Source organism: Nicrophorus vespilloides, unplaced genomic scaffold (genome assembly GCF_001412225.1).
Source record: "Nicrophorus vespilloides isolate i.1.1-1 unplaced genomic scaffold, Nicve_v1.0, whole genome shotgun sequence".
Taxonomy (NCBI): domain Eukaryota; kingdom Metazoa; phylum Arthropoda; class Insecta; order Coleoptera; family Silphidae; genus Nicrophorus; species Nicrophorus vespilloides.
In genome coordinates, this window is record NW_017099626.1 from 89958 (window position 1) to 107140 (window position 17183).

Genomic DNA, 17183 nt, shown 5'->3' on the forward strand with positions numbered 1-17183 from the left:
CAATGTTGTCTTCCAAATTAATTAACAAACTTTGGCGTTTCACTATTGACAGATGGGAAAATAATGTCTTCGTAAATGACATGTATGTTCATGTACACAAGCTCCCATAAGAATGTTTGATATGGATTCTAATCTTGAATATACGCAGATTAAAATGAGTAGTAATTTAGCTTTATAGCTGCAATTGTGTCTTCATAATTAATTAACAAACTATGGTATTTTAAAAATGACTGATCAGAAAATACCGTCTTCGAAAATCGCCTATATTTTCATATATACCAACTCCCAGAAGAATTTTGGACGTGGATGTTGATCTTGAATATACAGACATTAAAATGAACACAAATATAGGTTTGTAGCTGCAACGACGTCTTCAAAATTAATTAACAAACGTTGGTATTTAACTAATAGTAATCTATTTAACTAATACTACGGATGGGTCATAGTGACCCAGCTGATGATAGTTTTCATTCGCAATCTATTGTAACTGTGTTGGTTGATCTATTCTAATATTTTCTAGTATACTTATTTTTCAGTAGGATCAAAGTAGGTACTTATTTTAATGTAGAATGTATTTTGGGTCAAAGTGACCCGTCTATAGCAAATAAGTTCTTGAAATATCATCAATATTTGGATTTCGAAGTGGATTATCTTTGGTTTTTCATTTACCAAAAAGGGAGAAAATCAGTAAATCCGATAATGCATGCTGGATATTACACTAATACTGTATATGAAAATACCAAAAAAAAACTTGAATGATATTTCTATAATGAGACTAAAGTTGGTGTATATGCACTGGATGAAAAATTTGCCATTTTTATTTAATATTTAATTAATGGGTCATTTTGACCCATGCACAGTTATGATCAAATAAATTAAGTAAATAAAATTTGGTTTGGTTTAAAAGTTACATTTTATGGTATTATTAACTGGAAACGTTAAAGAGATGAAAATTATTTTTTTTTAAACTGTAGGTATTCGAGTGAATGAATCACATCGTTTCTAGGTGGTATAAAGTAATTTCGCAAGGAGTGTCTTGGACCATTGAAGCAAATGGCCGGGAAACTAGGAAAATAATACGGAAGAAGAATAAAACGACCGGAAACATCGAAAGCCCCTTAAAGTGCAACCGGGAAATGCCATCACTTCAACACCGAGAATTCTCTCACTCTTTCTTACTCACTGTTCCTCCACCAAATTCACTCCATCCTCAACGACACACTTGATTATTGTAATTTATAACGAAATATTTTATTAACTTTTGTTTCTACCCTTTTGCCCTACAATTTTTTATTAAGCCTTGATATTATTCCTTCCTTTAGTCCAATGATTGACAAACTCTCTCACAAAACAATATACAGACAAAAGAAATCCCTCACTTTCTTCTTCAAATTAACTCCATCCTCAACGACAAACTTGATTATTGTAATTTATAACGAAATATTTTATTAACTTTTGTTTCTACCCTTTTGCCCTACAATATTTTATTACCCCTTGATATTATTCCTTCCTTTGGTCCAATGATTGACAAACTCTCTCACAAAAACTTATACAGACAAAAGAAATCCCTCACTTTCTCCTTCAAATTAACTCCATCCTCAACGACATACTTGATTATTGTAATTTATAACGAAATATTTTATTCCCTTTTGTTTCTACCCTTTAACCCTACGTATTTTTTGTATATTTCACATCATATTATGTAGTACAACCTTTGGTCCAATGAATGAAAAATTATTTCATACAAAATTGCACAGGGATAGAAATCTTTCACTTTTTCATCCAAATTCACTCCATCCTCAATGACACACTTCATTATGTAATTTATAACAAAATATTGTATTCCCTTTTGTTTCTACCCTTCAGCTCTACGTTTTTTTTTTGTATATTTCACATCATATTAATTATTACAACCTTTGGTCTAATGAATGACAAAAATTTTCATAAAAAATTGCACAGGGAGAGAAATCTATCACTTTCTCATCCAAATTCAATCCATCCTTAAGGACACACTTGATTATTATAACTTATAACAAACAATTTTATTCCCTTATGTTTATACCCTTTAACCCTAAGTTTTTTTTTGTATATTTCACATTATATTATTTATTACAAGCTTGGTCCAATGAACGACAAATTCTTTCACCAAAAATTGCACATGGAGAAAAATCTCTCACTTTGTCATCCAAATTCACTCCATCTTCAAGTACACACTTGATTATTGTAACTTATAACAAACAATTTTATTCCCTTATGTTTCTACCCTTCCACCACAGGTTTTTTTTTGTATATTTCACATCATATTATTTATTACAACCTTTGGTCCAATGAATGACAAATTATTTCACAAAATATTGCACAGGGAGAGAAATCTCTCATTTTCTCATCCAAATTTATTCCATCCTCAAGGACACACTTGATTATTGTAACTTATAAAAACAATTTTATTCCCTTTTATTTCTACCCTTTAACCCTACGTTTTTTTTTTGTATATTTCACATCATATTAATTATTACAACCTTTGGTCTAATCAAAGACAAAATTTTTCATAAAAAATTGCACAGGGAGAGAAATCTCTGACTTTCTCATTCAAATTCACTCCACCCTCAACGACACACTTGATTATTGTAACTTATAACAAAATATTTTATTCCTTTTTGTTTCTACCCATCAGCCCTACGTTTTTTCTGTATATTTCACATCATATTATTTATTATAACCTTTGGTCCAATGAATGACAAATTCTTTCACAAAAAATTGCACAGGGAGAGAAATCTCACTTTTTCATCCAAATTCACTCCATCTTCAAGTACACACTTGATTATTGTAACTTATAACAAACAATTTTATTCCCTTATGTTTCTACCCTTCAGTCCTAGGATTTTTTTTGTATATTTCACATCATTTTATGTATTACTACCTTTGGTCCAATGAATGAGGAATTCTTTCACAAAACATTGCACAGAGAGAGAAATCTCTCACTTTCTCATCCAAATTCACTTCATCCTCAAGGACACACTTGATTATTGTAACTTATAAAAACAATTTTATTCCCTTATGTTTCTACCCTTCAACCCTACGTTTTTTTGTATATTTCACATCATATTAATTATTACTATCTTTGCTCCAATGAATGACAAATTCTTAAACAAAAAATTGCTCAGGGAGAGAAATCTCTCACATTCTCATCCAAATTCACTCTATCCGCAAGGACACACTTGATTATTGTAACTTATAACAACATTATTACATATAACAAGGGAATACCCTTTTGTTTCTACCCTTTAACTCTACGTTTTTTTTTTATATATTTCACATCATTTGGTCCAATAAATGACAAACTCTCTTATAAAAAAAATACACAGACTGAGAATTCCCTCACTCTCTCTTTCTCGTCCACCTTGAACGACACTTGATCTTTGTAATTTATAAAGAAATATTGTATTCCCTTTACGATTTTTGTGTGCATTTCACTTTATATTATTTATCCTTTCCTTTGGTCCAATAAATGATGAACTCTCTCCCTCAAAAAATAAAAAAACACATACACACACAGAGAGTGAGGAAAACAGAGTAAAAGTTTATGATCGACGGGGAATTTGTCGCCTGCACCGTAAAAAATCCAATAAGCCCAACTTTTCTCGCTGTATATTTTCGTTTACAGTATGTTGCTGCTGCTGCTGTTGGATTTATTCTGGTTTTTGCTTTATTTTTCATCCCACTCCCATAATTTTTTTTCTGGTCAGATTTTCGTCGTTTTCCTTTTCATATTGCACGGATTTCGCTGTAAATTTTGCTTTTTTTGAAGGCGAAATATCAATTGCGGATTTTTGTTATATCAATTTGCAAGTGGTGGATGTTTTCTTTTTTTGTTGGTAAATAAACGCCGATGAATCGTCCGTATGCAAATTTTGCTGAAATAGCCGCAAACACATGTAATTTTCGTGCAACGACTCTAATTGCAAAATCATAATCACGATTCGGATCCGACACCATCAGCCCGAAATTGGTTAATGCATCTGCTTTCAGCAGAATTTTAATATATACTAATTCATTCGATAATTAAATTAATTACAATTATATTCGTTATTAATTAAGCATAGTTTATTTGTTTCAGACATTCTCATATGTAATGTAAAAAAATACAATTATTTTCCAATTTCCTGATATTATTGGATTAAATAATTTTACATAATAATTGAAAATTTGATATGAGAAAATATCAAACAATAAAAAAATATGTATTTATCAGATATTATGTATTTGATTCCTAAATAAATATAGTAAACTAATAATTACATAGATGTAATGAAAAACGGCTGAAACTACAAAATTTACTTAGATGTTATTATAGTAATATGATATCATAATATATAATTTAGTTGAAAACTGTAAAGGTAAACTTTCACGGGGTTACAAAGTTCCATTAATTTCGAATTACAACGTTCAAATGTTCAACGTAATAATTTTGTGCATAAGTTTTGTAACATCTGTGTATCATAATAGAAATTGTTTCTACGTGTAATTTATTATTAATAATAATAGACTTCACAATTATTATTATAACATCAAAATTTTGAACTTTGACCTAATTTTGAAGAAACTTTGTATGAAAACTAATATATGTATGAAGAAATTTATCTAAAATATTAATTTATAATAACATGTTGACCTAATACTATAAAGAACGTACAAGAAATCTAATAAAATTGTAACTTTTTTGACTGAATTTCTATTTTTTAACTTAAATATTTTGTTTAACAATGGATTTAATTATTTATACCTAAAAGCGTTATGATTATAACAAATCCACATACATTTATTAATCTAATTTACTTAAACCTTTAATCCTTCTTAATATAATCTCTACTTAGACCAAAATACAACATCATTCTTAGTAAATCCCAAAATTTCACATAAATCAGCTTTAAATATTTTGTGATCCTAGGAAAATCATTTATTTAAATCAATTTTCATTTGAAATAAATATATTTAAGTTAACAGATCAATAATATAAATTAATTTTACATCTGTTTATCTAATAAATTATTTATATTTAAATTTTTCAACTTCAGTTGAGAAATATTATGAAATTCCACTTACGAACTAGTTCTGTTCCTAAGTGTTGTTCGTAAGTCGAATTTGTTCGTAAGTCGGGGGAATTTTAAAAATTTCAAAGTATACTTATCATACCACACTTTATCATGGTTTTTACTTTTATATATGTTAAATTTCGTATTTACTGATTGCAGAAGATTTGAAAAAAAAAAATAGATTAAAAACGACAAAAGAAAGAAATGCAACAAAACAATCTTGTAAATCTTCCAAAAATGATATATTTTATTATAGAAATTATCAATTTTTGTTTGGACAGTTATTTTTTTTATATCACTATATATCTCATTGTGACAAGTTAGTGTTTTTATAATATTGTTCGTAAATCCAGGAGTTTGTAAGTCGAATATGAATTGATTATGAATAATAATTTTAATAGATAATTTCTGCTTTACGACAGGCAATAAATTCATTAAAACATAATAAAATAGTTATGACCAAAAACCGCGTCAACCCTAATTTCATATGCTTAATTATAGGTATAAACAATTACTATAAAAGTTTATTGCGTGACTCAGTTTATTTTACATATGACCTATATTAATATTAATAACATATTCAAATTCATCACACACACACACAAAATAATAATAATTTGATTATTAAACCAATTTTTATATGTTTCACTGTGTTATGTCCCAGGGATGAAATTCTGGATACAGTGGAATACAGTCTGGTGTTGTCTGTTGTGGAGTCTCAATTGTTGGGAATTTAATGAAATTTGTTTGATTTTACATAACTTTATTTGTAACTTGGTCGATTTAAGATTCATTTGAAACTATGCTCATCATATTAAGATTCTTATGTTCATCTTTAAAGGTTTTACTGAGACTACTTCTAAATACTTATTGTTCTTACAAAGTTAATTCCTACCACGATTTTGAGAAGACGTTCCGCTAAGGTTACTTTTCTTCTTGATATCTATCTATTCTGTAGTTTGGTTATTGGTTCTTACAGATCATAGTCCTCAGTGGTAGACAAACTTAGTGGTTGGACACAACAACTGTTTCTATCCATAAATTCATATATTCATTCATTTTTCTTAGTTCATGAACAATCAATGAAACTGTAAAATTCTCTACTTTGGGTAGACTTCATATTTGTAATAAATTTGTTGCAAATGTTGTTAAAAAAAAGACTGCAAAATACTGGAATTAAAATTTGTATCTGCTAATTTACATCATGATTTTTCTTTTGAATCTCTGAATTATCCAATTAAAAATATTCTCGAATAAACATGAATATTATCAAAGGATTTCCCAATGAAATTCTTCTGATAAAAAGAACATTTCATCAATCTCCGAATTGCAACAAAAGATGTATAACATCACTCAGAAAGTATTTGCGAATTTTTCTTTAAGTCTATTTGCCGAACGTTTTATATACGTTCGCAACGTAACTTCGGTTATTCAAATAAAAAAAAACATATTGTTTGCCCGTAATATGACTACTGCTACTTCTTCGTCTATTGCTGGAGCAAGTTTCCACTCTGAATGGACCCAGTTTCAAAAGGGATTTTTATTGGTGAAACTTCTTGAAAAACAGTCTACCCTACATACGTACTTTAATACATATATATGAACGTGTATACGTATATAAGTGTGTGTTTATGTATACACATATTCAGCAAAGCTCTACAAAGGATTACAAAGGGAGAGAACCCAAATAATTGCTCGTTTCATCTCAGTTACGTGAAAATGGACAATGGATTAAAAGCATTTTGAATGCTTTTAATTCCATATGGATATTATATTTTTTTACTGCTTCTGAAAACACACACAAACGGAATAATATATTTTGATATGTTACTCTTTTTCACAAACACACCTGAGTCCCTTTTTTATGTGTTTCATTTATTTGGAAATGAATCAAGAAAATTGCGTTTTTTTTTATTTGTTTCAACATTGTTAAAAGGAATTATAAATTTATATAAAAGCGAATAATAAATTGTATAAATTGTCCAATAATTCAAAGAAATAAAAAATTTACGATTTTATTTTTTTTTGTAAACATTTGTATATTTTTTTGTTGAAAAATATATGAAAATTAATAGATTCACTTACTAAGTAACATAATTTTACAAATTGTTTTTGTAAATCTTTTTATAATGTAAGCTTGTAAATTTTCTACAAAGTTATAAAGAAATGGACAAATAAAACTTAGGTAAAAATTGATTTTCTATTGAAAAGATCATGAGATTCACCAGTGATTTCTATTAAGTCTGCGAGTTTTTACGACGGTATAATTTCCGATTTTATGGCTTCGCCGAAATCAATTCCGATTCTTGCGAAGTGCAGAAAGGAGGAAAGTTCAGCTCTGATTCTGAGAAGGAAACGAGTGGATTTCGAGCAAGTTTTCGGCTGAATCGCCGGCAGCGAGTAATTAAGGACTTCATTATTTGATTTGTAATGCCAAAACCACAATAGGACCAAAAACGAAATCCAGAGCTTTTGCTTTAAGGAGTGAGGGCAAAGCTTCAAGTATACCCACTTTCATGATTAATAACGAACCAACACAAAGCAATTCGTACGATTCATGTAATTCAACTAATCATCCCCTAATTCGACAGTCGGTTTAATCAGATATTTCGCAAGTTCATGTTTTCTAATCTCTCTCTCATAAGTTCAAAACGACCAATGAAAATGCGTTTCATGAATCGCCAATTTTCGAAACATGGATTTTTTATATGCTTTTTTTGGTCAGTTGCTAAGAAGAAATTAATGGATATTTTCTGCATTTTTATTTTCATTATTGTTATTTTCTGTTCCTGTTTTCTTCATCGTTTGCGGTTCGAAACGGTAAGTTTGTATAATTAATCACGTCCATCGATCTGCTGTTTCCCCAGTTGTTATACCTTTATCGACTGTCACTGGATATGCTAATAAATTGAGGGAAGTTTTGGACAGAACGTTGTATAATTTATAATGTAATTTCCCATTATAATCTAATGCTACCACTTTAGTATTTACAACTTTCGGTAAACATAACATTTACTTTTGTTAATCTCATAGACAAAAGTTAATAGTTTTTAAATAAAAAGACAATCAGAATATTTACTAATCACACCAAAAGATGGCATTTAAATAATGATTGATTATTGATTAAAATCAGTTTATTTTAACATATTTAGACAATTTATTTATACAAAAAACAAATTAATTTCATTAATTATGAAAATAATTCCATAACAAACCAAAAGATGGCGTTAAAATTATGTAACAATCGATAGAACCAAAAAAAACAGTTTAATTATGTTTATTTTAACATATTTAGACAATTTATTTATATAATATTAATGCTGAAAGACGATTAAAGCAAAAAAGGTTTTAATTTCATTCATGATTATATTTTTCACATCAATTTCTCTACTATAGTCTAATAATTTCACTTTTTGTTTTTTTTTTCATATATAAAACAAAATGATTGACATGATTAACATACAGATACAAATAAGCATTTTTAAATAAAATAAAAAAAAAATCGATTCAATAAAAATGAAAATAATTCCATAACAAACCAAAAGATAGCGTTAAAATTATGTAACAATTGATAGAACCAAAAAAAATCAGTTTAATTATGTTCATTTTAACATATTTAGACAATTTATTTATATAATATTAATGTTGAAAGATGATCAAGAAAAAAAGTTTTAATTTCATTTATTAGTTGATTATAATTTTCACATTAATTTCTCTATTATAGTCTAATAATTGCATCTTTTTGTATTTTTTTTCTTTACATAAATAATGCAAAATAATTAACACATAGATAAAAATAAACATTTTTAAATAAAAGAAATGAAAATGAAAATAATTCCAAAACATACCAAAAGATGGCGCTACAATTATGTAACAATCGATAGAACCACAAAAAAATAGTTTAATTATGTTTATTTTAACATATTTAGACAATTTTTAGATAGTTAGATAATTTCTCTATATAATATCAACATTTAAAGATAATAAGAAATAGAAAAATAGTTTTAATTTAATTAATTAATTACAAATTAATAGGCCCTTTTTTGTACACATTATAATCTACTAATTTCAGCAATTTTTTTAGTAAATATAACAAAAAATAATTGTTAATAATAATTCTAATTAACAGGCAGAAACTATAGTAATATCACAAACTAAAAGATGGCGCTACAACAAAATACATATAAATCGTGAATGGTCAACTTATTTTCATACTAAGTTTAAAAAAAATAAAACAATTTATTTACAATTAATTAATTTAAATTATTCCTTGTGAAATATTTAACACAAGTAAAATTCAACTGTTAATGAACTCAAAATTTAATTAAATTTAGCAAAATATTTTGTGACATTAATATTTTTAATGTTTTATGATTATTTATAATTAAGATTTTTTTAAATGTTACTAAAATAAAATTAAATAACAGTAAAAAATTATAATTAAGAAAAACTGTATTATGCCTTGATAATAAAAGTCAAATTTTCTATATTGAAAAAATTAAATTGTTTAAATCAAATAAATATTCAATTTCTCTTGTGTTATCTTGGGTAAAATTGAGACAAATATTTGAAATTCAATTTCGCTTTATGAAAACGGACCAAGAGATATTCGTTTTCCACCCTATATATATTTATAAAATATTGTTGATCTTCAGTTCAGAAGCGAACAATGAAAACTTTCCATTAGTTCCAGCAATTGGGTCAAACACACGATCATCATTTGAAAGGAAAAACAAATAAGTGTTTATGTGTGCTTGGAATAGGTGAAAAGGAGTATTTTAATGTATTTGATGTTTCCGTTTCACGAACACTCGAGTAAACAACCACAGTATCGATTGGCCGTGTGTATTTTGTCGTTGTAGATAATACTAACCGAACAAAAAACAAACATAGGATTCCTGGCCTCACGCCCATCCACCATGGTCGGATGAACCCGACACCAGTTCAAAAGATAGATCACACACGAGAGGGCTTTGGTTAACCGAGATGTTTTTACCCTGTAGGAAACAGTTGTTCAATTTTGGTATTGTTTCACGATCTACATTCAGTTTGAATTTACAATGCTTAAAATCAACAAATCATGATCGCTTCAATCCCAAAAACGATATAGATAACTTCAACCTAACGAAATTATCTGCGGAAATTTCCTGTGTCTCTAAGACAAATATTGGAGGACTAAATTAAAATTGGATCTAAGTTCGATTGCGTTGATATTCAAATTATTACACCCCATTATGTAACAACGAATTCTTATACAAGAAATATATTTAATTAAGTATAAATTCAACTAATTTCTATAAAATAAAAGTACAAATATTTATACTGTAATATTTATTATGTAACTTACATTAATTTTAAAGCTAAATTTCTCGTTTTAAAAAACTTTTACAGTCATGAATTGCGCTTCTTTTTATATAATTACTTTTACGTAATGTTTATTTATCACTGAAATATATCAATTTTTCGATTAATTTTAAAAGCTTTATCTTTTCTTTAAGTACTCAATAACTACATATGCTAATTAGATGATCGAATAAGTAAAACTACAAATATTGATAAAAAAAAATTATAATCAAACTTTAATTAACTTTAAATCTTAGATTTAACTATTTTAGTTCTACAAAAATTTCAGGTTTTTTTACGTTTTCATTTTTTTTGTCCCAAAATTAACGTAAGATTTTAATTAAATAGAAAAAAACAGTTTTTAGTCTTCAGATTGTGATTTTTTTTGTTGAATCATAAAATACTAATGGCGGCAAATTCAAATCTTGCGTTAATATTGGGACACCCTTTATTATAAACTGGAATACTTCTTATACATTTTATATTTTCATCAAAGTCAATCTTGAATTGCGATTCTTTTGATGTAATTACTTTTACGTAATGTTTATTTATCACTGAAATATATTGATTTTTCGATTTGTTTTAAAAGCTTTATGTTTTATTTAAGTATTCAATAACCATGCATGCTAATTATATGATCGAATAAGTAAAACTACAAATATTGATAAAAAAAATATAATCAAAATTTAATTAACTTTAAATCTTAGATTTAACTATTTTAGTCCTAGAAAAAATTCAAGTTTTTTTACGTATTTTCATTTTATTGTCTTATAAAGGGTGTCCCAAAATTAACGCAAAATTTGAATTTGCCGCCATTTGTATTTTATGATTCAACAAAAATAAATCACAATCTGAAGACTAAAAACTGTGTTTTCCAATTAATTTAAATCTTGCGTTAATTTTGGGACAAAAAATGAAAAATTCGTAAACAAAACCTGAAATTTTTGTATAACTTTTGATATATTTTATAATTTCATCAAAATCAGTCTTGAATTGCGATTCTTTTGATGTAATTACTTTTAAGAATGTTTATTTATCACTGAAATATATCAATTTTTCGATTTATTTTAAAAGATTTATGTTCTATTTAAGTATTCAATAACCATGCATGCTAATTAGACTATTAAAGTACCAAATTGAATATAAAACTATGGCCTTCCCAGTGCGTTGTCTAGTAAATCTGTCTAATTTCCTGTTATTCAGTAATGAACCTTCAAAGTTAACTTTACTCTTTCAATTTTTTTATTTGTTTTTGCGATTTCTCAAAAATGTTAAGATTAGTTAATTTAGTAGAATATATTAATTAGTCCATTAGTTAAAGATTGACGCAATTTATTATATAAATCTGTATGATAATATGAAGTTTAAAATTTCTGTGATTTTCTGTATGTTATGATTAAAGAAGACGTTTGATTTAAAGAAGAAAAAAAGGAAGAAAAGTTCAATGGAGAAGAACATCCGTTTGTGGACATTAACTTAATGATTCCTCGCAGTGCACTCAATCATCTCGAAACATCGCCCGATGCAGATTGAATGTGACATTTCTTTCCTTCTCCGCATTCATCCTCATTTCGATCCCAATATATTAGCGCCGATTGTAGTTAGAGTCGTATTCCAGATTCCATTTGGCCGAACGCCAAATAATCATTGCGGAAATCGAAAATCCTAACTTATTTCGCTTTGGGGCGAGAGGCGACGCGAATGAATGAGCACAAGTTATGAACCAATAGTCGGAAGAAGAGAGAGAGAAAGATGAAATGAGAGCAGAGTGGAAATTGTGGGTTTCATCCAAGAGAGAAAGGTCAGGTCAAACGCTGCATCCACCCATGTTTCATACAATTATCGGTATATCCGTTAATTTTACGGAATTTGAATAAAATCCGAATAATAAAAGATGCTAATATTGGTGTAGTCAAAAAGTTTACGATTCGGGGAATAAAATTGAGAGGCGACAACAAACGAAACGACAGCAGGCAACGAAAAACCAAAAAACAAAACAAAAAGGAATGTAGCTTGATATATAAAATGTTTACGGGTTTGTTTTAGGGCCACTTTAAGGGCTCCGACCATCTCACTTCTGAGTACCAAAAAAAGAAAAAACGTATAAAAGTGGAGTTCATGCGCACATGTTTTACATGCGAATACAGTTTCCTATTTTAACGAAATCGTGAATGAAAAACGAAACTAATTAAATCTTTCTCGCTAATTACGCGCGATTTGAATATGTAATTTAGGCCAATTTGCGTAGGGCAAAGCGCAATTATTCGTCGGCGGTCGTAAATTATTTAATTTCTTCGATTGCGCCTCGGCTTGGAAGTACATTTAAAATTGTAATTTGTAAGAGAGTAAGGGGAAATTGTCGAAACGGCTTTGCAAGTGAATTAATCGACGCGCACGTACCGAAATTCGACAATAATTTTAACTTTACTACTGCAATTTACCAAAAACCCTCTTTTCATTTACTCCAATATTTTACATCAAATTTAATTTATGAAAATTAATTTTCAGTAATTTCATTACAATTACAATTACCCAGATTTCATTAATTATTAAGTAGTCAGTGAATTTTAATAGAATTTTATATATTTCTTTTTTTAAATTCACTTTTTAATACTATGACAGAAATATGTTTGAAAATTTAACTTACTTACTATTTCCAAGATTTTTAATGAAGTTTTAAGCAGTATTCCCTATTAATCCAGCGATTTTGCATATTATATAATATGATTGTATAAATTAAGTAATTAAGTGACACCTCAACTGTCAAAATCTAACTGTCAATATAGAAGTGTCAAAATTTAACTTATGGTTCTATTTCATAAATGTTTAACTCTGCAATGAAGGAAAACGGGTTTCTCAACTAATGCGGTATTTTTGCATATTATATAATGTAATTGCATAGATCAAATAATTAAGTGACACATGAACTGTCAAAAATGAAATGTCAACATTTATCTTATGAGGTTCTATTTCTTACATTTTTTCTCTGCAATGAAGCAAAAGTGTTTTCCATACTAATCCGGTGATTTTGCATATTATATAATATAATTGTATAAATTAACTAATTAAGTAACACCTAAATTGTCAAAATCGAACTGTCAATATTGAAATGTCAAAATTTAACTTATGGTTCTATTTTATAAATGTTTAACTCAGCAATGAAGCAATACAGGGTTTCCCAGCTAATGCGGTATTTTTTTATATTATATAATGTGATTGCATAGATCAAATAATTAAGTGACACATGAACTGTCAAAAATGGAATGTCAAAATTTATCTTATGAGGTTCTATTTCTTATATTTTTAGCTCTGCAATGAAGCAAAAGGCTTGTCCCTACTAATCCGGTCATTTTGCATATTCGATAATATGATTGTATAAATCAAATAATTAAGTGACACATGAACTGTGAAAGACGCACTGTCAATATTGAAATGTCAAAATATATCTTAAGGTTCTATTTCCGAGATTTTGAATGAAGCAAAGCGGTTTTCTCTATTAATACAGCGATTTTGCATGTTATATAAGAGGATTGCATAAATCAAATAATTAAGCGACACATTAACTGTCACAATTGAAATGTCAAAATTTAACTTATGGTTCAATTTCATAAATGTTTAACTCTGCAATGAAGCAAAACGGGTTTCCCAGCTAATGCGGTAATTTTTCATATTATATAATGTGATTGTATAAATTATGTAATTAAGTGACACCTGAACTGTCAATATTGAAATTTCAAAATGTAACTTTTGGTTCTATTTCATAATTGTTTAACTCTCCAATGAGAAAACGGGTTTCCCAGCTAATGCGGTATTTTTGCGTATTATATAATGTGATTGCATAAATCAAATAATTAAATGACATATGAACTGTCAAAAATGGAATGTCAAAATTTATCTTATGAGGTTCTATTTCTTATATTTTTAGCTCTGCAATGAAACAAAAGTGTTTTCCCTACTAATCCGGTGATTTTGCATGTTCTATAATATTATTGTATGAATCAAATAATTAAGTGACACATGAACTGTCAAAAACGCACTGTCAATATTGAAATTTCAAAATATCTCTATTAATCCAGCGGTTTTGCATATTATATAATTGTATAACAATTGTAAAATCAAACTGTCAATATTGAAATATATCTGATGGTTCTATTTGCAAGATTTTTAATGAAGCAAAGCAGTTTTCTCTATTAATCCAGCGAATTAGCATATTATGTAATAAGATTGTATAAATCAAATAATTAAGTGACACATTAACTGTCATAATTGAACTGTCAAAATTGAAATGTAAAAATTTAACTTACGGTTCTGTTTCCGAGATTTTTAACTCTGCAATGAAGCAAAACGGTTTTCCCTACTAATCCGGTGATGTTGGAGTTGATGGTGGTATCAAAGTATGGTCCGGTGCCTGGAGTGGGCCACTCCTGCAGGAAGTCCCTGAACTTCTTCGAGCTGGCGTCCTGGGATCCTGAAAATCAAAGTTAAAATTTGAAACACGTAATTATGTGTACATAAATATGAAAACGCGGGCTGTGCATTAGGATAATGTGCCTTTGTAGCGCACCATCCCTTGTTTTTGAGGGGCCACTTCCATCCCCCCAAACCCCCCGTTCAGTTTAATAATGGATGGGCAAATGAATACGAAATGGTGCACGCAATGTATTTATGTGTATGCAAATGGCTGCCGTTTGAAGTATCCTGCGAGAAACTAGCAAGGATTTAATTAAATGCGTTTTGATGTGACTGCTCTCTCTCTCCCTCGCACTCAGATATGCCCCTATTTCGCAGCATGTATTAAAATGAATGATGGTGCCTGAAGTGGTTGAGCTACCAACTCTCTCTCTATCCGAAGGGGATGCGATTTGAATAAATTAACATTGTCTCGAACAGTTGTTCTCGGCTATGTTTGACGCGCTTGACATTGTAATAGACGTCTAGGGGTGGTTGCAGAAGAAGTAGAATAAGGATGAAGGAGGTGGAGGTGGAGGCGGCGCATTTAAAATGCAGATTTATTAAAACACTCGACTGCGAAAAGGTTTCACCATTCCGCCGAATCCATTGTACTATTTACACGCATGAACTGTGCGGAATGCAATTGCATCATATTATTCTTCATGCATCCCCGGACACTACTTCAAACTCTCAAAAAAAAAAATATGAAATAGAATAAAACAAGAAAAACTAAACTGAAACCCTTTATTCCTATTTTTCAGAGCAATTTCAAGCTGGATACTTCCACATTAATTTATGTAAAATAAAAAAAACATCCCCCTTTATTTCATATTTAAATTGTAAACTATACTTTAATGAAGCACCACTACGTTCATATTAAGCAAATCACCATTAAAGTAATGCTTCATAAACGCGTTATAAAACTACGTTGATATATGTAAAAGTTTCTGAAACAAATCGATAGATGACGTTGTTTCAGTGAGCTTAACAAGAACTGTTCAGATTGATCATTCACTATGGTTTAAAACAGGGGTAAATTACCCCAATCATTTATCAAGCTTTTTTTGTTTCCAAGTGACATATTTATGACATGACAATGTTTTTGGTGGGAAATATTCAAAAATTATAATTTGTGGAACTGTCATTAAACAAGTAGTATTTTCATATTAAATCATGATATGAATTCGTAATACAAAACCATAAAAGATATTGTTTTTTAATTATGAATTTAAACAAAAACGAGGAAATAAATGAAAGTTTGTAAAACACACCAATAGATGGCGTATTAAGATTTTATAATTGACATCTGTTATAAAATCAATTAATCAAAGGGATTAACTAAAGAAAACAATTTAATAACGTTGTTTCAGTGAGCTTTGTTGCCAAATTGTGAAAAAGCTGTCTTAACAAGAACTGTTCTATTTTCAGATTGATCAATCACTATGATGTAAATCTGGGGTAGGTTAACCGGGGTAAATTACCCCAAGTGATCATTTATCATGCTTTTATCCATATGTTTTGTTTCCAAATGAGATATTAATGACATGACAATGTTTTTGGTGGGAAATATTCAAAAATTATAATTTGTGGAGCTGTCATTAAACAAGTAGTATTTTCATATTTAATCATGATATGAATTCGTAATGCAAAACCATAAAAGATATTGTTTTTTAATTATGAATTTAACCAAATACGAGGAAATAAATGCAAGTTTGTAAAATACACCAAAAGATGGCGTATTAAGATTTTATATTTGACATCTAATATAAAATCAATTAATCAAAGGGATTAACTAAAGAAAACATATTAATTGAGTAATTTAATTAGCATTATTATTTCTCTAATTAAGCTATTACAAATTACAGTATTGTAATGAGAAAAGCTGTTGAAAATATATAACAATGTTTTATGAGAACTGAAAAATGCAATGCACGAAATATATTTATCTCTTGCAACGTCGTCTTTTCTGCAGTACGTATAATCCTGTAATTGGAATTTGAAGATACAACAAAATTGCCAATTTATATTTGAAAGCGCGGACAGAGGATTTCGGTAGAGATTTAAAGAAACTTATTATGATTAAGTCACTAACACGTGAAGTTCCTTTTCTTTGATATTTGATGTAAGTATTTCTTAAGAATTGTAGGTGATTCGATGTGTGTCAGAAATTCTTTTGGAAAGATACTAGACTTATTCAATGAAATTGTATGGTCGATTAGAAGAGAGATTACATAAAAGAACTTATGAAGTTTAGTGGCTTTTTGATCGAAAAAAAAAAAGAATTTTTTGAATTGT

The 17183-nt window shown here is 28.5% G+C and overlaps 1 protein-coding gene across 1 annotated transcript in view; it reads right to left on the reverse strand.

Annotated features, from left to right (window-relative positions):
* LOC108564906 (hemicentin-1) overlaps window positions 1-15003 on the reverse strand; it is a 67135-nt gene extending 52132 nt beyond the window's left edge. The window contains exons 1-2 of the mRNA XM_017924103.1: window positions 14988-15003; window positions 14741-14904 (exon numbers count right to left, since the gene is read on the reverse strand). Of these exons, the coding sequence (XP_017779592.1) occupies window positions 14741-14904; window positions 14988-15003 (180 nt within the window). The remainder of the gene's footprint in view (window positions 1-14740; window positions 14905-14987) is intronic.
* Window positions 15004-17183: the final 2180 nt, after the last annotated feature.